Raw genomic sequence first — 25,120 nt, 5'->3', positions numbered from 1 at the left:
GTTTCCACTTCATGACTGCGGTTTGGTACATACAAGCCCATTCCTTGGATTTGGACAGAATGTAACATCTTTCATTCATGCAGAGTTACTCTCATTAAATCCTGCTCTTCTAGATTTCTTTACTCTAATATTCTGCCTACGGTTTACCACAGTATGAGCAAAACACGTGAGACATCAGGTTACAGGAGACCGTGAGAACCACAAGCATCTGCTGCGGTCACTGACCTACAGAACTCGGAGCTGATTCTAGAACAGTTAAAGGGATTCGGGGTGCAACAAATGCTCCGACTGCATGTGAAATGCATCTTTGGAATTTAATCTAGAAGTTCACCCCCCCCACGAAATTAAAATAAATACAATGGTGTCATTTACTCAGTCTCATGTCTTTCCAAACCTGGTGTCTCTATATGGAACAAAAAGATGTTTAGCAGAACATCCAAGTTGCTTTTTTTCCACAAAATAAAAGCATTCAGTGACCCAGAGCCAAATAAATGATAGATTATACAAAAATAAAAACACTTTCATCATTAACTTGCCTTCATTTTGTTCCAATCCTGCATGACTTTTTGTGGGAAATATTTATGTCCCCACAATGAGAGTCAGCTGGGGCTAAAATAGTTTGGACCCCAACGTTCTTCAAAATCGTTTACAGATCTGGAACAACACGAGGATGAGAAAAATGACAATTTTCACTTTGGAGAGCAATACCCCTTTAAAAAGGCCATGAAATACCAAATATGTTTTCCATCTTACTGGTTGTGCAATAATCCAAATAATTTGAAGCCATATGACTGAATTGTGATGAACAGACAAAATAAACATTACATTAAAGCGGCTATAATTTTCAGAATTATGTATATACTATTATAGCATTTATTCATATTTTTAATTAGCTTTTGTTTTTGTATTTTCAGTTCATTTTAATTTGAAGGTTTTAGTAATTTTAGTATATGGCTTTGTAATGTTTATTCCTTTTTTTTTGTTGTAATTTTACTAATTTCACTTATTTTCTCTCTTAATTTTTTCCAAAGTTTTTCCTTCTAAAATGTTTTTTTTTTTTCTGCTTTATTTCAATTACTGAAGTGATTAATGATGACAACACTGTCACAAAGCTATCAAACGGCTTCAAAAGATTTGAAATATACATTGCACAAGTCAAACGGACTACTTTTATACCGTGTTTAGAGCTGATCAGTCACGGTCCCCATTCACTTTCATTGCATGGAAAAGAACTGCATTAACATTTCACCAAACTTCTTTTTCCATGAAAGAAAATGTCATACAGGATTGGAACGCCATGAGAAGCAATACAATTCCTAAATTGAAATTTATGGATGAACTATCCCTTTAAATTCAAAAACAACAATACAGACCACTAAAACCAATGCAGTGAGATGCCGGAGTATATCCATCTTAGTGATACAACCAAACTAATCTAAGAGGCTGATAACAGTTTGTTTTGCCGAGCAGGAAACAGTATTCATTATTTTGATGGAGGCGGTTGAGTTTCTAAAAAATGCAGCATACAGTCAATTTGATAGGCCTGAGTAAGTCCAGAATAAATCTCAGCACTAGAAATACAAGTGATGGTGAAGACTTGGCTCTAGACAAGACTAACACACACCTGAGATGAGGACACACATGGAGTACAGACTGACATGATGTTCCTGTGTCAGCGCAGGTAAATTACAGCCTTCAAACACGTCACAGGAGGGTTTTCTGAGCACAGAGCAAGTCTAGTCCTCATCTAATCCGTTTCTCGGAACCAAGCTCAAACCGTGTCAAGAAAAGCGCCTAGTATAGAGTATAAGACACTAGTCATAGGTCCTGTAAATCACATTATTGCTTGTGAGGAGTGCATAATCACAAGACATCAGAAGTAAAACAAACTCCGTTAAAGGGGATTTCAGAGTCAGTTTCACGCAACAACTCCTGAAATGTGGTCGTGTTGCTTGAGGATATCGGTATATGGGAGAGTTGGGTCAAACGAAGCATCCTGAAATACACAATCTGATCATATTCATGTTAAATCGTTTGAAAAACCAGTGGTGTATAAACGGTTGCCTTCGATTGTGTAAAACTTCAAACTCATATCAAAAATGTCTTAAAACATTCTTGTGTGAGGTTTTCACAAACGATTTACATAATTCATGTTTCATGAGTGGAATTTGTATTTCTATTATGACACTGAGCTTAGGTCAGAGGAACAGGGTTTTAGGTATATTATGAATTGTTTATATCATGAAGGACAAAGTAACTTCAATGAGCAAATTAAAATGATATTAAAATTGTTTATGATGATATTTCTTCAACCGCAAATAAAAATCAAAACCCATCAAGTTAACCACCTTGCATTTACAACACTATCCTTAAAAAGGTAAAACTCTGCCAACATGCACAGAAACTAAAAACAACGCAAAGCAAATCGATTAAATTAAACTTAAAAAGTACCAGAAAATCTGATCACTGATTAAAATCATCTTAAGGCCAGTAATTTCATTTCAAGAGACTTATTTTGATAAATTACACAACAGCCTCTCCAAACAGTTTCACGTGGTTTTGCTTAACAGTGGTGTAAATGAAATGAAACTGAACCATGAGAAAGTGTTGTCGTGGCCAGCGAGTGATTCCTATATTATATAGGGATACAAATTTCCTGACAGAAGCAACATGAATCAAACATTGTATGTTTTCTATGTATCTATGAGATATCAGGTGTGCATGTCTGACGCAGAGCACAACTAAAATTGTTGCAAGCGCCTCCGTTGTGGACTTGCCTGCTTACACGCACACTCACACACACACACACAGACACACACACAGACAACAGTGTTACTGGCTCCATATTTGGGTGTCTCTGACAATCCCATGATGCTGGTCACAGTTTGGCAGCCATGAAGTTGATGTGAGGTTTGGTGAGAGGGAACAGCGGCAGACTCCTTTTGAATTCAGTCATATCCTGAACCAATGATGGCTGAAACAACACAAAGCAACACAATGAGTGTTTTTTTTTTTTAAATGCGAGTAGTGCTTGGCTATGGGGAGGAAAAAATAAAATAAATCACCAATGAGCATAGCATTTGAAAGTTAGGGGGCATATAATGTTAATAACAGTAAAATAAATAGAATTACAGTAAAAACAATATTGTGAAATTACAATTTAATCACTTAATATTGTGTCAAATGTAATGTGACAGCAAAACTATTTTCAGCATCAATACACCAGTTTTAGGGTCACATGATCCTTCAGGATTCATTCTAATATGCTAATTTGCAGCTCAAACTTTTTCAATGTTGCATTTTTTGAAATTTAAAATTAAGATTATATAATTTAATGTTATTTTTGAACAATTTAATGCATCCTTGCTTGAGTATTCCTCTTTAAAAAAAATCCTACTGAACCCATACTTTTGAACTGAGAACAACAATTATCTGACATTTGGACAGTTTTCTTGAATTATTTCCATTGGCAAAAATGCATACCACAAACAGTACATACACATCTATGCAGTACCTGAGGAAGTGAGGGGGCAGGAGCCAGATTGACATCATTTTGTGCAGGAAACTCTCCAACCAGTGGACCTGCAGGAAACACATGGTAAAAATAAATGAATGTGCCGTGCTGCTTCTGTCAGTCCAATCAAAATGTTTCAACCTTATTGTGTCAGTACTCACAGGAGTCCATCTCTCTAGACAGCACATGCACGGACACTTTGTGTCTTCTGGGAGCATCAATGGCCAACAAGTCCTGGAGAGAACCGACATGATGATTAAACCTTATGGCAAGATGAGGAATTGAATTTTTTTGGAGATCTAAAGATACATTATTAGTGTTTGCAAGGGCAGCATTTTATTGAAAGTCAATTTAAATTAAGCATTTAAAAACTACTTGTACAAAGACTGTGCACTGTTTTATAAAAAAAAAAAAACAATGTTAATAATATTAAATATTTAATATATATTTTTTAATAGAAATAATAAAAAAGTAATACAAATCTGGGTAACACTTTAGTATAGGGACCAACTCTGACTATTAACTAGTTATATTCTACATCCCTAATCCTATCCAATACCTAAACGTAACTGCCAATTAACAATCAGCAAATTAGCAGTTTGAGGCAAATGTCGCAATTAATGTTTTGTTAAGAGCCAGAACTGGACCTTAAAATAAAGTGACCAAAATCTCCCTCCAACCCGACAATGTTTAAGAATGCAACTGGCAGCAATGGCCTCACTGAAATTTGCAAATGCCGTTGAGATTGATCCTTTTTGCATGCATTTGCATACTGAATTGTGAAGGGTCTATTTATCATGCATCTGCTTTTACAAGGCAAAGACTGTGCACACAGTGTGCCGACTCATCCATGAAAAGATGTGTTTTATGAAAATGACATTTCCACTGAACCAAAGCCTAAATCCTAACATTTTTATTTTGCTGCAAGCATGGACATTGTCTTCATGACATGCAAATCTAGTTATGATTATGCTGCAAGAAACAGCATCTGTTTCAGTGTGTGACAATGTATTCAGATCATTACCAACCCTGTAAAACTGCATAGTATGTTCCTTTGTCAGTGTCTTCAGGTAAGCCACTTCAATATTATCTACATCAGACAAGAAAATCAAAGTCAATGATTTGAAAACTTTAGATACTTGATGCTAACATGAGTTCATTTAAAAAGCTCACCCCTGTCAAAGTTGTACTGTTGGGAGATGATTTCTCCCCAGTACTTGGCGCATTCGGCCGCCAGCTTCTTGGGTTTGTCGAGACGGCGAATAGCCAGTGCCTGGATGTGTTTCTGAAACGCTTCCTCTCCCATCTCCTCCACACTCCTCTCCATCGTCTTGAGGAAGGCCTCCACCCGAGACTCCAGGTAGTGAGGAGCTTTTTCCGACTGGATGATGAAACGCAGACCCTGCACTCCATTGGCCCTGCGGGGGCCGCTGAACACTATGTAACCTGATTGGACAGACACCGAGAAATAAATAATGTTCTTAAGAGTAAAAGTCTGAACAGAAACTCTCCAATCATTACATTGATAGACGACAAGCGAGAAAATTGTATTTCCACAGACAACTGAGAGCATTTCTCCTGAGTGTTTGTGTTACCCAGCTGCTCTTTGGTGCGTAGCGTGTTGAAGCATGGCTCAGAGATGATTTGACAGAAGAGTTCCAGCAGCATGTTCTCATGGGTGTTCTGCATGTCAGTCTGATAGTAAATCTCGATTCCACAGTTATTATGAACCTCATTCCTCTGCTGGTAAACATACCAACCACCTGATAACCACAGAGAACTGGACTTAAACAAGAACCATGACAAACACACAAAACAAACACACAAATATCACAGACCTCAAATTACACACCACAGATTAAGTTTAACACCAGTCTTAATACCATCTTATTTTCTTCATTCCCATGAAGATGTATAGATGGAATAATGTACTATAAAATGTATAAATTTTGCAAACATTCTAAAAAACATTTTTAACGCCACATAGAATTAATAAAAAAAAAATAAAAAAAATAAAGTCAAACTGATCTGAAAGTGTAAATTTTGTTTTCGACTGTGAAAAGTCTGAAAGAACTTTCATGACCGTTTTTGTTATACAGGTTCTAATAAAAACGTAAAGTCAGTAATTTTATGATTATGATTTAGGATGCATTAAATTGATCAAAATGGATGTCAATATTTTTATTTCAAAAACTGAAAACTTCAAAAAGAATCCTGAAAAAAAAAAATCTAGTTTTTTGACAAAAGCAAGCAGCACAACTGATTTTGCAATTGATAAATGCTTCTTGAGCATCAAATCTGCATATTAGAAGGATCATGTTACACTGAAGACTGGAGTAATGATGCTGAAAATTTAGCTTGGCCTCACAGGAATATTACAATTTAAAATCTATTCCAAAAGAAAAAGTAACTTAAATGCAGCCTTGGTAAAAACTTTCAGGTACACAAAATTGACCAACCCTAAACTTTTGAACAGTGGTGTATATTGTATGTGTGGATACAAAGCTCAAAGTTGGAAAAAGCTGAAGGAAAGACTTCAATGTTTTATTAGCAACTTCAATGAATTATTAGGTCAAAAAAGCTTATTATTTGATCTCTCTAAACGGTCTAATAATAGAAAATAAATTAGAAATAAGCCAAGAGAGGCTATGCAGATCAGTCGATCAGAACTTAAATCAAAATTATCCATTATTTAAGCACTGTTTCTGAAAGCATGCAAAAAAAAAAAACGGTCCTTGAGTAACAACTTACGTTTCTAATGCATACACCCTCGCTGAAAACATTTCTATCGGATTTACATATGCGTGTAAGTCCAGCTCAGATGTTGCATAGGTGATTGTGGTGTTAAGCACTTACCGTCAGGAACCTGCACTTCCCTGTACCGAATGAGCTGACTCGGCAGGAGGGGTTTAGTGTGAGAATGCTCAATGAGAGTGTCCTCCAACATTTGCATCATGCCCAGAGCAGACTGGAGACAACAGACAGACAGTTAGACAGACTGCACTGTTCATATTACATATAACGTTAGATTTTGCTTTCAAGATCGTGCTGTTTTGTCAACGTGTGAACCAATTCAATGAATTACCAACTTACAAAAGAACAACAAAATTCTGAGATTCATCAAGCATACAGTAGACAGCAAACAGTACGGTTCATTTATTTTAACAGGAATAGTTTCAACCTGTCTGGAGACAGACCTGCCTTTTCTGTATGTCATCAAGGAAAAATGCTTTTCAAACCTGTTTGGTGATGTTGCCATGCAGCAGAGCTTCAATGTGTAACCGTGACAACAGCTGCGGTATGAACGCCTTCAGACGAGGTAATGTCACATCTGAGAAACACAGGTGACAGCATGAACACACATGCAGGAGACCACTGCACTCGCTTTAACAGAACAATGAAAAAGCATCGCACCATCCAGAGCGTCTCGGAGCTCGTCTTTGGTCCAGGCCACCTCAGTCATGAGCAGCCGCAGGTAATACATGGCATGCTGGTGAGGCTGCTCAGCGCGGAAGTTATTCAGAGACCTCATGTACTGAAAAACACAAGTTTCATTTAGATCACACAGTTACAGAGCACATTTTCTCATGGACACAGATCAGAAAATGGCAAATGACTGAATAGCAGGCATAAATCTACAGATATTTCTGCTAATGATGCATCTATTTCAGCAACTGAAAAAAATCATTCAGCATTACAAATGCACAAATACAGCTTGTAATTACCCTCAGGAAAGCTATTTAATGTCCAAAGCTCATTAATCATCTAGAAAAAACTCTAGAGACAAGCATTTTGCCAAATATATGCATTGTATTAGATATTATATTTTTACTTCTTGTGTTTGTGATGTCGTCATGTGTTTGAATAAACGGTGGCTGTAATAACTGTCATGACAGATTTAAATGTTTATGTTTGAGACAAATTGGAGTAGAAAATTGTATTAAATGGTATTGTGCAATTTTAAAAGTACAACTTTCTTGCTGGAGTGTTATGAGGGTTAGTTACTAGATTTTGATTAATTATTAAATCAACTTTTGGTTTCACCTAAATGAAAAAAACTTTAATTTTGGTTTAGGTGTAAAAACATGGTGAAATGCGTTAAGAGAAGCTGAACGCCAATTAGCCAAAACAAGTTAACTATTGTGGAAATCTCCATTGAATCCTGCGAGCGTAAATTTGTGCTAATAAATCGCGTCATCAGTTACTGTAGAAGTATCTTAAAGAGTGTTTGTTTCTCACCGCTTCCTTAATGATATCAAAGCGCTTTTCATCGATCTCAAACGCGGCCATTTTCTCGATGATCTTCTTCAGCAGGATGTGTTGCTTGTCATTATAACCTTTGACTGACAGCTGAAACACAGATACATTGAATATTTATGAAAATGCATGACAAGAAGAAAAACAGCTTAAGCAATGACTTCCATTATTCATCATTTGCATTACTTGTGAAATTTTGTTAGAATGGAAGACAAACATAAAATTCAGCAGACGCTTTCAGCAAATGCAGAACAGACTAAAAACAACATTTAAAGTTACTTTAAAGGTTTTATCTTCAGAAAACCATTAATGCAGTGCATTTAGATTGTGATGAATGTGTGTGTGCGCAAGCAGTAAGTGAATCACACAGCAGGTTACGAGCAGCCCAGCTTTGCCACATCACCCCAACATCAGTCAGCCTGTTTACATCTGCTATTAACAACCATTTCGACTGATCCCATCCTGTGATGGGGAAGCTACTTTAAGTACCCTACCCATTAAGGCAAGACACTACATGTACTGGTAAATTCTGGCTATTTACCTATAAAAAGGTCTTCAAAATGTATTTTTCTCCTACCCAGAGCTAAAACAATTATCCACTTCAGTAGCACTTACATACAAACATTATATTTTTGTTCCCATCTATATTCTGAAGGCTTTTACCTTTTCACTTGAACCTGGCTTTATCCAATGTTCAGATTTTGGCTCTGGAAACGTATACCAATTATTGCATATTTAATTAGATAATGCTTATTTTACATATTTAAACATAACATTCAGGAAACTTGTAATACAAAACAACTAAGGAAAAAAAAATAGCTACACTTTAAGAGACTAACCAAACTACTATGCAACTAATATAATTTGTTTTTGCAATTAAAGCAGTATTTGGCACAAAAAAAAATCTAAATTTGTCTGTACAAGTTTAATGCGGCCACCCTAACTGAACTCCACAAATACTATTCAGACTAATGGTATATGGGGTGGTGGTATATGGGGTGGTGATGGCGCAGTGGATAAGACACATGCCTTTGGTGTGAGAGACCCGGGTTCGAATCCACTGTGAGACACCAATGTGTCCCTGAGCAAGACCCTTAACCCCTAGTTGCTCCAGAGGCGTGCGACCTCTGACATATATAGCAATTGTAAGTCGCTTTGGATAAAAGCGTCAGCTAAATGAATAAATGTAAATGTAAATGTAATGGGATTCCTCTGAACAGCAGTTAACACTTGGACTAGTCAGGATGGAAGTCTTAATAAAAAAATAAATAAAAGCACAGCATTAGTTGATTAGATTGACGGTGCCTTAACTCAACCATCACAAACAAACTTTACATTAAAAACATTCCTTTGAAGAAGCCAAACATGCCAACATTAACGACTGCTTTAAGATACAGCCCAAAAGATGTGGAAAATGTGTTTAAAATGGCCCATTATTTTATTTTCTCCTTTCTGACCTTCAGCATAAGATTTGGGTGGACACAAGTAAGGGTCCCTAGGTTTAAACTGATGATTGGTCACAAAAAACATGGACAATTGATGTTACTGACATTTAAACATGGTGCATCTAGAGATATGCGCATTTCAATGTGCAAGAGAAAAAAAAAAGAGCTACGGCAAAGGGAATTAACTCTAGCTTCAGTCGGTTCTTTCAAATGTACATAAGAGAATTGAAATATAGCACAAGTCATATGGACTTGTAAGGTGTTTTGTCATTTTGTGCTTGGCATGCATTTACTCTTTCTGTTCTGTTCTTTTGGGCTTTAAAATCACCTAAACCCAACATAAAATACAATAACCCTTAACAGTTTCAAAGTACCCTAAGTGACTGACCAGACAGATATTTTGAAGTTATAACATCCCATTACTCTGCAGAAAGCAGCAGAATTTAACAGACAAGCGACCCTGCACACTCATAAGCCTCAAGCTCCGCCCTTCACCCGATGCCCCACCCCTTTCGAACGAGGGAGGGACTAATTACCATACTTACAAGGATGGCATTCATTCCTGAGGCTATGCCATAGACCAACCCTGCCAGGCGGGCTGCATATGTATACTCTCTCAAATCATCCTTCAACAACCTGAGAAACAGGTAAGTCATGTTGCAGTGCAGTGGGTCTGCATATAGGTAGCGACTAGCAGGATGGGGGGAAAAAAAAAAAGGGAGTGATATTTGTATGGACGGGTCATGACAAGACAAAAGGAAATGGGCTGAGAGGGACCACAGACAGAGTATGAATATGCAGCCTCAGCTCTGGCGACAATCTAAAGCTAGTCTACTTCTACATCCGGAAAAACAACACTGAAAGCCTGAGAAGAGTTTTTAGCTGTGTAAAGGCCATAAAGCTACATTTGGGGTTACAACCGCAAGGACAGCAACCACTGGTAGTCATTTGTTTGTGTGTGAAGTTGGACTGTCGTCCTCACAGGAGGAACATGTTGGGAAACAGCGGCATGGGGGAATATTAGGATACTTACATACATCCCATAGACGGTATTTTGAAGGTCATAGCTCAGGCCGGCTAGCTCGGCTGCATATGCATACTCGTTCAGGGAATCCTTGAGCAGCTCAAGGTACAAATACGCCATGTTACAATGCAACGGGTCCACGTATGCAAACGGGCTGTGGAAAAAACGCATGTGATATACCCTGTCACTTGTAACTTTAGTACAAAGGGTCGATCTCTGAAAAAAATTTATTGTAGTTTCTTAATGGTTTTGAGTAGGTAAAAGGGGATTTAACAGGATAAAAATAAATAAATCAGTATTTCTATAACTTTAAAATGAGCTTAGTTGATCATGTGACACTTCACTGCTGGGAGGGGGGGGGTTATCAGTAAAACCTGTAAACTAGTAAAACATTTTTCAAGTGAATCTCATGATGTCAAAATATGTCCAGACCATCTCTCACATCAAACCAAATTAAATTTTTATTATATTTTCATTATATCTGCAAATTATTTCACTTATTTAAAAAATAAAAACCTACTAATTATTAATATTATGGAAAATATGAATAAACAAATTGACAAGTCACTACTATGTACAGTTTTTATGCTGAACATACCTGAAAAACTCAAAGTTTAAACAAGCCTTGGGTAGGAAAAACTTGTCATCTTGTTTGAACCAAACTTTGGTCATTGCGGTGTCCTAAAGGAAAAAAAAATTTAAATAAAAGATTTAGGAAGAAAGAAAAGCCAACATTGAAACTGTCAGCAAAATTACTCCTAGCGTAAATTATACAAAATTGTTTTAAGCACAACACACCTTTATCAAAGTGGGAACAGATGGGGAATCCTTCTCTAGAGGATAAATCTCAAAGTTTGTCGGGATGAATTCATTCTTCATTGGCACTTTGAACTTTCCATTGAGGTCTGCATTTTGCCATTTCTGAAACAAACAAAAAAATATTTTTAACTTTGGTTTACTGTGTAAAAAAAGAAAAAGAAAAAAAAAGTCTGCTAGAGTAGAGTTTATAACTTTTTACAAAAATCATCAAGCTGACCTGCGTATTTCACAGCTCAGCACAAGGCTAGTCCCCCTTTGATAAAATACACATTGCTCATAATACACGGATAGTCCCTACACCCTTTTAGTTACCTGTCCAGACCATTTAACACTAGTCTAAATCTGAATGAAAAAGATTAGGTTTGTGTCCATACTTTGAACAGGAAAGAACAAACAAAAATCAAACAGGACCAAAACAAAATGCGTCTCACCTTAATAGCATCATCAGTAATAGCTTCCTGTTTGTACTGCGTGCCATACCACTCCTCAGTCCGGTCTGTCTGCCCTTCAAACGATTTAGAGACAACAGCAACCCTAAAAGGAAAAAAAGAAGTGAAGCCAGAAGATTTGTAAGATCACTGCACCAGACACAGCATGACAGTCCATTTCTCACAACTCCCTTGGGGAAAATGGGCCATGTAATTTTGCTTTTATCAGATCTCTGCCGCAGTAAATAGATTGGGAATTATGGTCATTACATCAATCAAAGGTTCAAGTTTCCTGGAGCTTCTCAATCTGCTGTGCAGGGCTTTAGATCAATGCACCATTTCTGGACAATTTAGACCGTCGACGATCAATAGAGAACCTTTGAAACAATGACGTGCTATTCTGGACTCCCCTGCAATCAACCAACTATATAAGAGCCCAGAATAGGTTCTGTCTAAAAACCTGAACACACTTTCCAGAAGTAGTCTAAAACACACAAGGTTACCAGAAGAATACAGCAGTTCCAGGCCATTCACCCACCGCCGGATGCTTAGTGCACACAAAAACGGCAAGTGCTTTCTAAATCTGGCAAGCTTTAATTTAATTAGTGCTACACAATTTCCAGCACTGAGCACAGATTTGTATTCAGTTCTACTGGAAAAAGTGGAAGTGTTGTTCACAAGGTACTGGGTTTCTACAGTGCACACTTCTGAGGAAGAACTACTTGATGTATCCTGTTTTTTCATGAACGTTGCCAAATCAAAGTCAAAATGTCACTTGCCACACTAAACCACATGCTAAATGTCACAATAACTGTGCCTAGTCATTTTAAATATGGTACAGATGGTCTCTAGCTGTCCAAGTTGGGAGTTCTCGGCCAGAAAAGGCTAGATCAGATTTTCACAGATAGCCAGAAGTCTGGCTATGTGAGACTCTGGTCATCTAGAGTTACAGAGATTTTACCAAGGTCAGTGGTGTAGCCAATCGCACAAGGAGAGGTATGACAAGCAGTAAATGACCAGATCTGAAGGCAAAGTCTTGATCTTGATCTGAACAGTTTGGAAATACTAACACAAAATGTAATACAGCAACCCCACAAGTTCTTCCATCCCAAAAACAACATGAGAGTAACAATGGTATGGGGTTGAGATGCAGTTCAAACTGAGACAAACTCTCTTTTAAAGCTGGAAAGGAAGTTGAATTTGAAAGCCTGTCGTCATATTGGTGAGAATCTGAAGTGGAATTCTTTCAAACACAACAACAAAAAAAAATTAAAAAAATCTTCAAAAATAGATTAAAAAAAAAAGAAATTAGCAATCTGAGCTCAGTTTGGCCCTGAGCAGCAATATATCAAAGAAGCTGATATTTGCTTTGCACAGGTTCAAATATGAAGCTCCTTCAGTAGGTCTTTGAAGAGAGCAACCAATGGCTATAAGTCTGTGCTAAACTAATCTCATCCTGAGGGGACACTAAATATCTTTCAGATCTGTCCATAACAACATTCTCATCAGGGGTAACACCAACGACACTGTTTTGGTTTAATATATGGGATTAGCAATTTGAACAATCCCTAAACAACCACCAATATATGAAAAAAAATAAATAAATAAATAAATAAATTAAGAACGCTTTTTTCCCCCACAGGTTACATACACACACTAGGGATGTGTATCTCCTTAACTGAGGCTGATGTGATGGACATCTCGATGCATAGCCGATGATGCAATACATTAAAGGTACATATAAAGCAGCTACTGATGTGGTGTGATACACCCCTATTACGATGCAGTGCGAATTGATTTCGATTTGATTGAACAATGTGATTCAAATGGTATACGAGGCAATGAAAAAATTAAATAAAATGATATACTGGGCAATATGAGCAAAAAATTCATATCTTGGCATTTGTTGGCTGATTAGCAGTACACATCTCTGTATTTTTAAACAGTGAATGCAAGCATGTAGGCATATATATTATGTGAAAAAAAGGGTTAAAAATCACATTACATTCTAACATCTTAACACTGCAAAAAAATAAAAAATCCTTTTAAAGCAGAAGTTAAAGTTACTAAGCTAAAAATGAAAATAATAAAAAAAAGCACAGACTAGTTGAGTAAAACGCTAAAAAAAAAAAATTTGATTACCCAATTACACTTTACAGTTTGTGCTATCATATAAATAAACTTGTAGGTTTAAAATTCTACATGCCACATATTGTCCAAATACAAATATTTGAGCAAAATGTATATTTTAGTTATTGCGCTCTGTCTGTTTGGTGCGCATGCGCGTGGCAGCGCTCGTTCTAAACGAAGTCTGTGAAGTTTAGCGGAGAATAGCAAAGCAAAAGCTCATGCACTTCTGACAGCAAAATGGAAATATTTCCGTGGCTTTTTAAACATTTACAGATGGAGAATATACCTGTGAAATGTAAGTTATGCATTAAGGAAAACAGCACACCTCAGACACATTCAACAGCGCGAGTAGCAGCTCTGTCACACGCAGCTTTTCTGTCAGAGCCGCTTTAAACTCAAACTATAGGCTAATAGATCTTACGAGTTTTTTTTAAAGCCCTTCATATAAAGTCGATTAACCGGTGGGAAATTTTCCTCAGTCACAACCCTACTATGCACCAACACAAAAGCAACAAAAGTGAAAGACCACCTTGTGTGTGCTCACCTGACATTCTCTGGTCTCAGTTTATCAAGCACCATCTCGATCAAGTCTGGCCTGAACTCCTCCAGCAAGTATTCAGCAGCCAAGATTTCCTCCAGCGGATAGTACTGACACAGAGAAATGGGCATTATATTCTGAAATATTATATCTTTTGCTCTCAAAGAATATCTGATCTTTTCAAAGCCTTTGAAAACTTTTCAGTGTTAAATTGTATACCCCCGGTTTCACAGACAAGGCTTAAGCCTAGTCCTAGACTAAAATGTAAATCTTAGCTGTTTCAAATGAAATAAACTTGCACTGACTGATCTTAAAATATATCAGTGACTTTCTTTTGTCTCAAGATACGCCCCAGTAATGTTTTTTTCTAAGCATGTTTATAAAAATTACTTAAATGTCCTAATTGAACTATGGCCTAATCCTGGTTTAGTCTAAGCCCTGTCTGTGAAACCGGGCCATAGTGTATTAAATGTATTTTACTGCATCATACAATACAATGCACTCAAAGTGACAAATGAGCCAGAAGCAATGTACACCGTGATTAACATCATTCTTGACCGATTATTTTAAACCACAAAAGTTCACAAAATTAGAGTAGAAAAACACAAAACAGACATTTGTCTTTAACTCTCGAGCTAAGTTACACAATACTGATTAATTGGTATATTAAATGCATACTCTTCCAAACACTATTTTTTGAAGTAGACAGAATACAGCATGCTGTCGTATGCTGTACACAAACACAAAATAATTCAAATGAAACTATGATCTCCTGACAAAACACTGAGGGGCACCCTGATGACACAAGCAACTGTAACCATGGTGACAACCTTTTAAAGTCTTTCATGAGAGACACCTACATGCAGTAGCCCAGCCACTTTAGACGTGTATCCACGAGGACGTTCCTTATCCTTAAATCTAAAAGCCACAGTGTTCAAATCCTGCAAAAACAAAATGTAGAGACAAATCAGTGATGTCCGAACCACCAAGTCTCATCGTCAGCAGCACTGTATTAAAATTCACCTTGTGTTTATAATACATGTTTGGAAAAAGATAGTTTAATATTCACAAACCCTAGTCTATTTCGTGATTTGATTCAGTGTACAGCTCTACTTTTGATTTGCCAAATTCCATGACATTTTGGGTTACATGGTGAATTCCATTTTTTTCTGACTGGAATTCATTGCAGGATTCTACTTTAACAAGCATGTTCATACCTTACACTCCTGAAAGACCCACTCTTGAGGGCCCTCTGTCCGCAGCTTCTGAATATACTGGAACATGTGGAAGATGATATCCTCGACATGCACTGGAGACAGGAAATACAGCTCAAGCCATCAAAAACATACTGGCCAGCACCACAACAAACAAAAACACTACAGGTCCTTACACAGCCCCTCTTCTGTCAAGTCCACATTAATAATGAAGAACATAAATCCTCTGGCTCCTTCTTTCTGGCCTCCGACTAGCGTGTTCACCCATCCTGAGAAGAGAGAGTGCATCCATGAATCCATGCACACAGTGCTTGGTTGAGATATAAATGTATGGATCCTTATATTTTAGTTTTAAGTCTTTGTCGCAAATTATCTTTAATTTTTCGTACATGTTATCATTTGGCCACTCAAAGAAAACGCTACTTTTCCTGACAAACTCTCTCACCTTTAGCTTTGAGCTCAGACAGAAGACTCCCAGGACCCTCATGTCCAATCAGATGGCCCAGATAATGACCTGGATTTGATTTGTAGTACTTCTGCAGGTCTGGGATAGGGAAGGTCACATACAAGTTTCTAATGTCCTTGATAGGCACGACTTTGTAAAATTGCTGTGGGGAAAAGAACAAAAAAGAAATAGAAAAATTGGCGATTGAATCAGACAATAAGAAAACACAGTAGCAGAGAACATTCCTTAAAAGAAAAGGAAATTATGTGCTGCATACTTGGGTTTAATGCAGTAGAAGTAGTCATTCACAAACTCAATGGTCATTAACTGCTTTACACTACTGTTTGCAGTCAGTAAAATGAATATTTTTATTTGGTAAAAATCCATTAAATCGTTCAAATGACAGCAAAAATATTTATACCCTTTAATATTACATTTTAAAGGCTGTTCTTTTGAACATTCTATTCAACAAAGAATCCTGAAAAATGTTAAGCACAGCTTTTTTCAACAATGATAGTAATAAGAAATGTTTCTTGAGTGCCAAATCATCATAGAATGATTTCTGAAGGATCATGTAACACTGAAGACTGGGGTAATGATGCTGAAAATTCAGCTTTGCCATCATAAAAATAATTCGCATTTTAAAATCTTTAAAAAACAGTTCTTTCAATTATAATATTTCACAATATTACCACTTTAATAAATGCACCTTTGCTTAGCAGAACACACTCCTTTGAAAAACATTAAATCTTACTGACTTCAAACTTTGAACAGTAGTGTATATACCAAAAGTTCAGTTCTGATTAAGCATTTCCGTTAGATGTCTCTAACAAGGAGCAGGTTTAGGGTGCAAGATGCATGACTTGGGTTTAGATCTTACCTTCAGGTGTTCTTCCTGGAAAGGGTGTGATGGGAATTCTGGGACAGGGACATTCTTGTTCTCGACCTCTCCAAAAAGCTTCACCACCATAGATGTTAAATCATCCAGCGACTCTGAAAAAAAATGTGAGAGTGTTAAACTCAAACTGAAACCTTCATCTCTGCACCCTTCAGAATACACACTAGTCTGTGTAAAAACAAACTATGAATCATTCCACAGAGTGACAAACAAGGCAGGTTTTATAAAAGATTCAGCATCAGACCGAAACCTAAATGAGAAATCTTCCGTGCCTTGAAAGGACCTCACAGATCATTGCGTTTACTGTTAGCTACATTTACGTTTGAATATCTGAGCCCGTTTGTTGCAGATTTCTGCATTTACTTTTTTTAAACAGCATGATCAGGAAATGCTTACAGTTTATCCACTAGCAAGTGTAAAATGTAAGAAATCAATTTAAGGTTAGTTTGTTGCCGATGACTGACCTCTGCCCAGCACACACAATCCCATAAGGTTGGAGGAATAGTAGGTGGAGTGAAACTTGAGCAGCTCCTCACGGATATCAATGCCCTGTTGAGATGGCCTTGTCTCAAGGGTTAGCTTATTGCCTTAAAGACAAAAATCACAAAAAAACGAATTATTGGACAACAACCAGCACTGATAAGAACATAAAGGACAGTCAATAAGCACTTGACAGTTTGTGAAGGCACCTTTATATTCACAGAGCTCACATATGGCTACAGACCTGCCAGAATTAAATGGTGATGAAGAAGCATTTGGAAAAAGTGACAGTGTCATGCAAATAACAGTTAAGAATGTTAACTTTTGCTGAAAAAAAAAAACAAACCAAAAAACTAACATATACATCTATTGGAGTGCATTTTATTTTTTGAATGCACATCCGTTTCTCTAAATGTTTTTTTTTTATCTCTTATTTTATTCTTTTTTTTTTCTCTACTTTTCTTTTTCTTAATATTTGTATTCTATATAATTGCACTGTCCTTGGAGCGGACCTGACTTACATTTCACTGCTGGTTATACTCTGTATAATTGTGTATGTGACGAATAAAAATCTTGAATCTTGGTTCTGGTTAGCATGAGGGTAAAGGACAGAACAAATCACTTTTTTTTTTTTAAGTGCAAGCCTTATATAACTCAAGGCCGCCACCATCTGGCTATTCTGGGCAGAGATAAATCTTTCCAAAGAAGATTAGGCTAAATTGATCTAGACATTATCATCTAGCTTTCTACTGTCCTTCATTAAGAATGAAGTATAGATAACATTTACGGCACTCCATGATGGGAAAGTATCTACATGAGAGAGATTAAATCAGGTGTGAAGCATTTCCATACCAGTGCCAAACTTGCTAAAAGGATGTTTAGGGTTCCCAGTGGCTTTCTCCAACTGAAACAGCCGCCATGCGTCATTCATGAGATTCTTCTCATGTTCTGAATCCACTGCGTTCACCTCTCGGTCCTTACAGCTCTCATCAAACAGTGGACAGAGAAAGAACTGGGCAAATCTATGAGACAGAGTCAGTAAAACACCATTTAATGCACTGTTTAGATAAAGTTTGTTTGAACAATCACGGTCAACCTACAGCTGCAGAACACTACTTGTTCCTGTTAAAAGTAATTTGCATAAATAAAATCTGAAATTAAAAACATGCAAATTGCCATGAATCGCAACTGCCATGCAAAATAAATGTACACAATGAGTGTAACAGCTGCAAGTGACATGGTGATATACACTGTTTACAAAAAATATGCAAGGGACAAAACACCTAAAATATGGAATAAGGTCAAAATATTTATTTAAAATAAAATGCATCCTTTCATAGCCTTTACGAGTTGCCACAATCCCACTATAATCTGACATTAAAAAGGACAAAAGGCAAGCTTAAGTGTGCCTACAAACTAGAGTTTAAGATGCATCAAAGCTCAAATGAATCCAATGACTTAAAAAAGGATTATGCATTACAAAAGATGCAATGCAGTTTGCAAAAGTGACATTTCGTATTGCAAACCACTGTTAGAAATACTAACTTTGGCTACACAACCCATTTACATATACATCTGCTGACCAATGAGAATTTTACAGAGGCGGATCGAAGTGTGCTTTAAGAAATCCTATTTGCTACACGTCCGATTGATTTCCAATGGTCGCTGATGTCTGATTGCCTCAGCTTTTTCAACACCCTCAAAATGCATCCTACACATTCCTACCTGTCAAACACTAAGTGCTTTCTAAAGTGTCCAATCTGAGTCGTGACCCAGTTTTTGGAGATTAATCATGAATCATTCAAATGTTTCAATAAGCAGGTGGTGTTCTGGGTCACAGAAGCAGATGGGCTCTGGGGGAAACTCTTCTTTCTATATCCCAGCAACCTGATTCCTCCTGAACATGTAACTCCACACCGAAAGGCATGGTGACACCTGAAGGTCTAAACCCGGTTCACCTTTTCATAAGTTCAAACAGTGCACACGTCACTCTTCAGCATCTAAAATAGACCAGCATTCCAGATGGCTCTTTAATAATTCACCAATTGCTCTTTTTTTTGGATTCATTTACCTGTCCAAAGCACCTTGTAGATGCTCATGGGATACATCAAAGTAGTAATTGGTGTGCTCTCCACTGGTGAAGGCATTGGAGCTGCCAGCGTGCTCGCTCAAAAACTGGCTGTACTCGTTCTCTTTGGGGTACTTCTCGGTTCCCAGAAACAGCATGTGCTCACAGAAGTGGGCCAGTCCTGAAATGTTCTTGGGATCTGACAAAGAACCTGCAGGACAGTAAGAGGAGAAAAGCAGGAGTTCAAGAAGTGCAAAATACTGTTAACTTGCACGAACACAAAGAGTGCTTGACAAACTTGTAAATCGAGCTGAGTTCACAAGATGTGAACGACAGGTTCGGGCATATTCAAGATCCTCATGCTTAAATCCTTAGTTACACAAAGGTTTGCTACAGTACTAAAGGCATTAGAACACTTAAACACCCAGCTCTAACATAATATATCAGTCAGTCAGACAGATAGGTCTGCAAGTCTTTGGAGCAAGGGTTCTCAACTCCAGCCCTCAAGGCCCACTTTCCTGCAGAGTTTAGCTCCAACCCTAATCAAACTCACCTGCCTGTAACTTTCTAGAGATCCTGGAGGAAAAGCTTACTAAACCAAGTTACTCAATTCAATAGGACGATTTACATTAGAATCAGTATTTCGACTCTGTTGAAAATTAATGCATTTTCAAAAAACTAATTCATGCTACACAAGCAGAATAAATTTGCACAAACCCCCTGTAAAACATTGTTACATTGAAATAATGAAAACCATTTTTTTTTCATTAATAAGTGGCCACTAAATAACATTGCGTCACTGTTTAAATGACTGAATCAGTTTATTGAGCTGGTCCTTTGGTCCTTTTTAGATTTGAAAACTAATTAGAATAGTGTTCAGCATGAACAAAGCCTTAGAAAAGAAAACAACTAACTCGAATTCAAATGGGATTCTTGTCTTATTATCAAAAGGCTCTTTTAAAGTGTAATAAGTGAGCTTAACTCCCGCTTTATCAAGTGATTGGGTTGTTGAAATCTGCTCTTTCAGGCAAGGTCTGGACTATTAAAAGTTGCTTTATGTGAAGTGGAAACCTACAAAGACACAGACAGAGGCAACCCAATCAATTCTGTTAAAACAGTTATTGATGGACAATAATGAATATGTCCTTCAGGTAACAAATAGCCTGCATTAAAATAGAAGGGATTAGAAAGCAGTAAGTAGAGAGATATATGCAGCAAACTCTTTCCGTTTACCTATCTGGACATCCAGTGCGGCTGATGATTTGTCAGTGGTGGGGTCACTGATGAGAACAGCCTTCAGCCCATTTGTAAACTCAAGTCCTCGATACTCCCGTTTGTCTTCTGGAGAACGAATGATATCACTCACCACCCTCTTTACAGCCGGATCACTCATTCTGGCGGACAGAGTTGAAACACTTCTGGATAAACAAGATAAAGAGTTAAGAGGCCAGACATTATTAAACAAACTCTTTATGAATCACTTCCTGTAACGAGGAATTTCAAAGGGAAAACACACTCCACGTGTCAAGTAAATTTCACAATCAGACAGAAACCTTAGATCAGAATCTGAATTAAAAATCAATTAGTTTTAGCTCTTAAATGTTACACTTTAATTAAATTTAGGCTCAGTCTGTTAAATTAGTTGAAGTGCTAGATTTAGTTTGAAAGTATTACCTTATCCTTATGTCCGTTTAGTCTGTTATCTTGAAACTTAAGTTCAGTTGAGACTAAACTAATGTTAGTGGTTTAGTTCAAGTTCAAGTTTAGTCTCGGTTTAGGCGAAATTGTGTCTTGGTTGAAGTATACATATGGACTGTTTAGTTTAAAAGTAAACGGAGATTATGTTTTAGATTAAGTCACGCTACTTTAGTGTAAGTGATTTAGTTAAGTTTAAGTCTAACGTTAATTTACGTTTAAACGGTCCAGTCGGTTTTCAGCGTTTTCGTGGGACTTTAAGTTTTAAATTGACTTACTGTTGAGTTATATAAAAACCAATGAGAAATTCAACAGACATTTTTAGACTTTAAACCAAAAATACGTTGAAATATTGTGTCATGAGCTAAAGCTAGCGCGCGCGACAGCAAAACACGAGCCCGCCGCTGAACGAACACAAAAAAACAACACATATATTTGACACTTACCTAATAGCTCGGATGAAAACAGTGGAAAATATCATAAAATCGGAAGATAACTCGCTGTAAAGGCCCACCGGTTAACACATTTCTAACAAAACTCTGCCGGAGACATCAGGACGCCATGATTTCTGCAGACAAAACCAATCAATCTCAGATCAGCCGCGGGCCGCTTTTACACGCCGTTGATTAATTTACATTTAATATGAGATATTAACCATTACATATACGTATACACGCACATGGAACATATATTGTTATCAAAAATGTTTGAGATACCCATTTGTTTCCCTGAAGCGGTTGGAATCGCTTAGTCACGCCTTGCCGCCGATCAACGTTACGAAACAGGCCACACCCACATCCAGGTTTAGAGCGAGCACGTTGAGTATTTAAAGAGACCTCTGATTTAAGCGTGCATCTCTCTCTCTCTCTCTCTCTCTCTCTCTCTCTCTCTCTCTCTCTCTCTCTCTCTCTGCTGTCATTGTCATTGCTTGACATTTAATGTTACTAGACAACAACAACTCTGAGTGTGTCACTGTCATAACGACCTCAGACAAGAACAAGAGCACATCTACTTTGCAAAAACTGCAGTTTACTGCTCTTAAAACAAAAGATCAGTTCAAGATAGTTTCCATTTATGTTGTTTTGGTGCATCTGGAAAATGTACGGAGTTAGAGAAAGCACACAGAAACTGGGTTTTACTAGCAATAACATTATACATTTAGTTCAGAACGGATTATACGGTACACCATTATACAATTATGCATACAAAAAATAAGATAACAGAAAAAATAACAAGAAAAGTGCCAGGGGTAATAATATAAAAATATTATAAAATATTTAAATATATATAAACAGCAAAATAATATTAAAAACATAAAATAAGTGTACAAAAGGGTGTTTATTGAATTATTAACCCTGACAGATATTAATTTCATCGGCTTGTTATATTTGCCTTTAACAACATTTCAATGACAAACAATTATACAAAATGTTCTGCCAGATCTAAAGATGCAGTTAGGAGCTGGGAGTTTTAATACTTTAACAATTTCACCATGACAAATAATGACACAGAAACATGTCACAGAGGTCATGTCAGCTGTTTGGGAGATTTGCAGAGCCAGAATAAGTAATCAGGGCTGCATTTGTGGTGATCTTATGCACAGATTTCTTGTTTACAACCTGAAAATAAATTGCTACAACAGCTGTTCATCAGAGTAACCCATTAAATGTGCATACTATCATCCTAAAGTCTATGTGATAGTCATTTTCAATACTATTTAGGCCAGATAGGGTGGACAGTATGCACATTGGGACGCAGGATTGATGTTTTAAATCTATATGCATGGTTTAGAATCATAAGAGCGAATGTTGCGCCTCGCGCTCGTCCTGTTGGTGGCTCGCCGTGATCGTATAGTGGTTAGTACTCTGCGTTGTGGCCGCAGCAACCCCGGTTCGAATCCGGGTCACGGCACTTTTATTTTTTTTGTGCAATAAAATCCCGAATTCATTATTACGAATTCTGAGTATTTACACAGACAGATCACAAAACGGTCTCAAATAACCATGAACGATTAATATGGCTGACCCGTCTGAACGTAGTCACGTTGTGGATGCGTCAGTGTCGTCTTGACGTCGAACACGTCATTTTGATCACTTCTGCTAGGTGCTGATATTATAATTAGGGGCCAAGCACCGAAGGTGCTTAGGCACCTATTGTTATTGTTAGATTTCCTATTATTATTATTCTTCTTCCGCCGCAAATGAATGGCAGCCCATAGACCGATTGCGGGAAAGTTGTAAAATTTGGCACACTCATGATACTGTAAATAGTAACCACACCAAATTTGGAGTCTCTAAATCAAACTCTCTAGCGCCACCACTTGTCCAAATATTCAATTTTGAAATGCTAATAACCTTTGAACCGTAAGACACAAAATGAAAATTATCTTTTCCACTGAATACTTGGCTCAAGCCGAGTCGAATGAAGTCCAAAATTAAAAAAATCGTAAGGTTTAGTTTTTTCGCTATCTTCAATTGTTCGTAAAACCTACTTTGTCGAACTCGTCCTAGACGATTTGTCCGATTCTGACCAAAATTGGCTCAGATCATCTACAGACCATGGAGGCCAAAAGTTATGGAATTCAAGTCAATTCGTCCAAGTGTTCTCGAATACCACACTAACGAATTTGCCGAAAAGCACACAAAAATAGATCTGAGGCTATATCTCTGCAAGGGTTTGGCATATTGACACAAAACTTGTTGAGTGTTATAACAAGCATGACCTGAGGCTACCGGCAGTGTTTCGGCACTGTGCCACCTAGTGGTCAGGAGATATGAAAAATGCATATTTTTGCTTATAACTTGTGAAAGGTTTGGCCAAAAATCATAGAAATGGTCTCTTTAGATTCGATGGATCATGCCAAGTCCAATTTTCACATGTCAGCCATTTTGGGCGTCGGCCATGTTGCATTTTGTTGTAAAATGCTCTATTTTACAAACGCATTGACATATTGTTACGAAACTCGGTATGCTTCTTCGGCACCATGCGCTGATGCTACTCAAAAAGTTTGGAGGCAGCGCCACCTTGTGGTCAAAAGTTATAATGAAATTTCTAAAAGTGCTAATAACGTTGGCTTATATTAGCCTATTGTAATAAAACTCATATTGATTGATTCCTTGGTTAATCCCGAGAACATCGATACCAATTTTGCTATAATTGGATGAACTTCTTGTCCGCCATTTTGATTCATGTCTAAAACCTACTTTTTCGAACTCCTCCTAGACCGTTAGTCCAATTTTCACCAAATTTGACTCGGATCATCTTCAGACCATGCTGACAAAAAGTTATGGATTTTGTGTCGATATACAAAACAGTTATCGTTTAGGGCGTCAACGAATTTGCTGGTAAGATGCCAAACTGCATCTAAGGCTGTAGCTCAGCGAAACTTTGACATATTCACACCAAAATTTGTATGTGACATTGTGACCTCACACTGACCACGCCACATCAGATTGGTATCAGCGCCCCCTATTGGTCAAGAGTAATAAGCCATTCATTAATGATTTATAATGAAGTTTACAAAAATGCTAATAACGTTTGATTGCATTAGCCTATCGTAATGAAACTGGTCTCAAATTATTCCTTGGGTCATGCTGACAACACACATACCAATCATGTCATAGTAAGTCGAACTTCCTGTCCGCCATTTTGATTTCTGTTCAAAACCTACTTTTTCAAACTCCTCCTAGACCTTTGGTCCGATTTTCACCAAAATCGAAACATATCATCTTCAGACCAAGCTGACAAAAAGTTATGGATTTTGTGTTGATAGACAAAACCGTTTTCACATACCACAACAACGAATTTGAGGCATTATGCCAAAATGACACTTGAGGCCGTATCTCTACAATGCTTTGGCATATTGACACCAAACTGTGTGTGTGCCATTGTCACGTCACACAGAACACATCACATCAATTTGATGACAGTGCCACCTCTTGGTCAACAGCGAAAAGTGATTCAATCATATTACTGGTAGTTTTAAGTAATTTTTCACTCATTTGGACTGCAATAATCTTAAAATGCCTTCAATTACTAATTTCTGCAGTTGTTCTGATGCTCCGTGCTATGCTAGCTCATGTGCTTGGCCCCGTCATTGCTGCTTGCAGCTATATTTGTCTGTTCTTTCTGTTTAGAAAACAGTGAAACATCTTTACATTTATTC

General features: G+C 37.3%; 2 protein-coding genes across 4 annotated transcripts in view; both read right to left on the bottom strand.

Annotated features, from left to right (window-relative positions):
• Window positions 1–25,120, bottom strand: part of LOC306883822 (uncharacterized protein) — a gene marked incomplete at its 3' end in the record, with an annotated part of 468,688 nt that overhangs the window by 200,488 nt on the left and 243,080 nt on the right. The gene's annotated exons all lie outside the window — the stretch shown is intronic.
• On the bottom strand, window positions 883–21,756 carry ide (insulin-degrading enzyme). Of its 3 annotated transcripts, none has more exons than XM_079440883.1 (26): window positions 21,672–21,756; window positions 21,402–21,523; window positions 20,494–20,678; window positions 19,264–19,471; window positions 18,045–18,214; window positions 17,177–17,299; window positions 16,695–16,807; window positions 15,815–15,977; window positions 15,546–15,638; window positions 15,373–15,464; window positions 15,016–15,096; window positions 14,162–14,265; window positions 11,491–11,593; window positions 11,039–11,161; window positions 10,839–10,921; window positions 10,250–10,394; window positions 7,754–7,864; window positions 6,929–7,049; window positions 6,754–6,845; window positions 6,371–6,482; window positions 5,110–5,277; window positions 4,688–4,960; window positions 4,543–4,604; window positions 3,676–3,748; window positions 3,515–3,582; window positions 883–2,974 (listed from the first exon to the last, which is right to left on the bottom strand). In XM_079440883.1, the coding sequence occupies exons 2-26, from the start codon at window positions 21,434–21,436 to the stop codon at window positions 2,879–2,881; spliced, it is 2,997 nt and encodes a 998-aa protein (XP_079297009.1). In that variant the 5' UTR covers window positions 21,437–21,523; window positions 21,672–21,756; the 3' UTR covers window positions 883–2,878. The 3 variants fall into 3 exon arrangements, with proteins under 3 accessions (XP_079297009.1, XP_079297010.1, XP_079297008.1); XM_079440884.1 differs by having other exon boundaries at window positions 20,494–20,675; window positions 21,672–21,733; XM_079440882.1 differs by having other exon boundaries at window positions 21,402–21,700.

Source organism: Barbus barbus, assembly GCF_936440315.1.
Source record: "Barbus barbus genome assembly, chromosome: 18".
Classification (NCBI taxonomy): domain Eukaryota; kingdom Metazoa; phylum Chordata; class Actinopteri; order Cypriniformes; family Cyprinidae; genus Barbus; species Barbus barbus.
The sequence above is the reverse complement of the archived record's forward strand: the minus strand, read 5'-3'. Positions and strand labels throughout refer to the sequence as shown.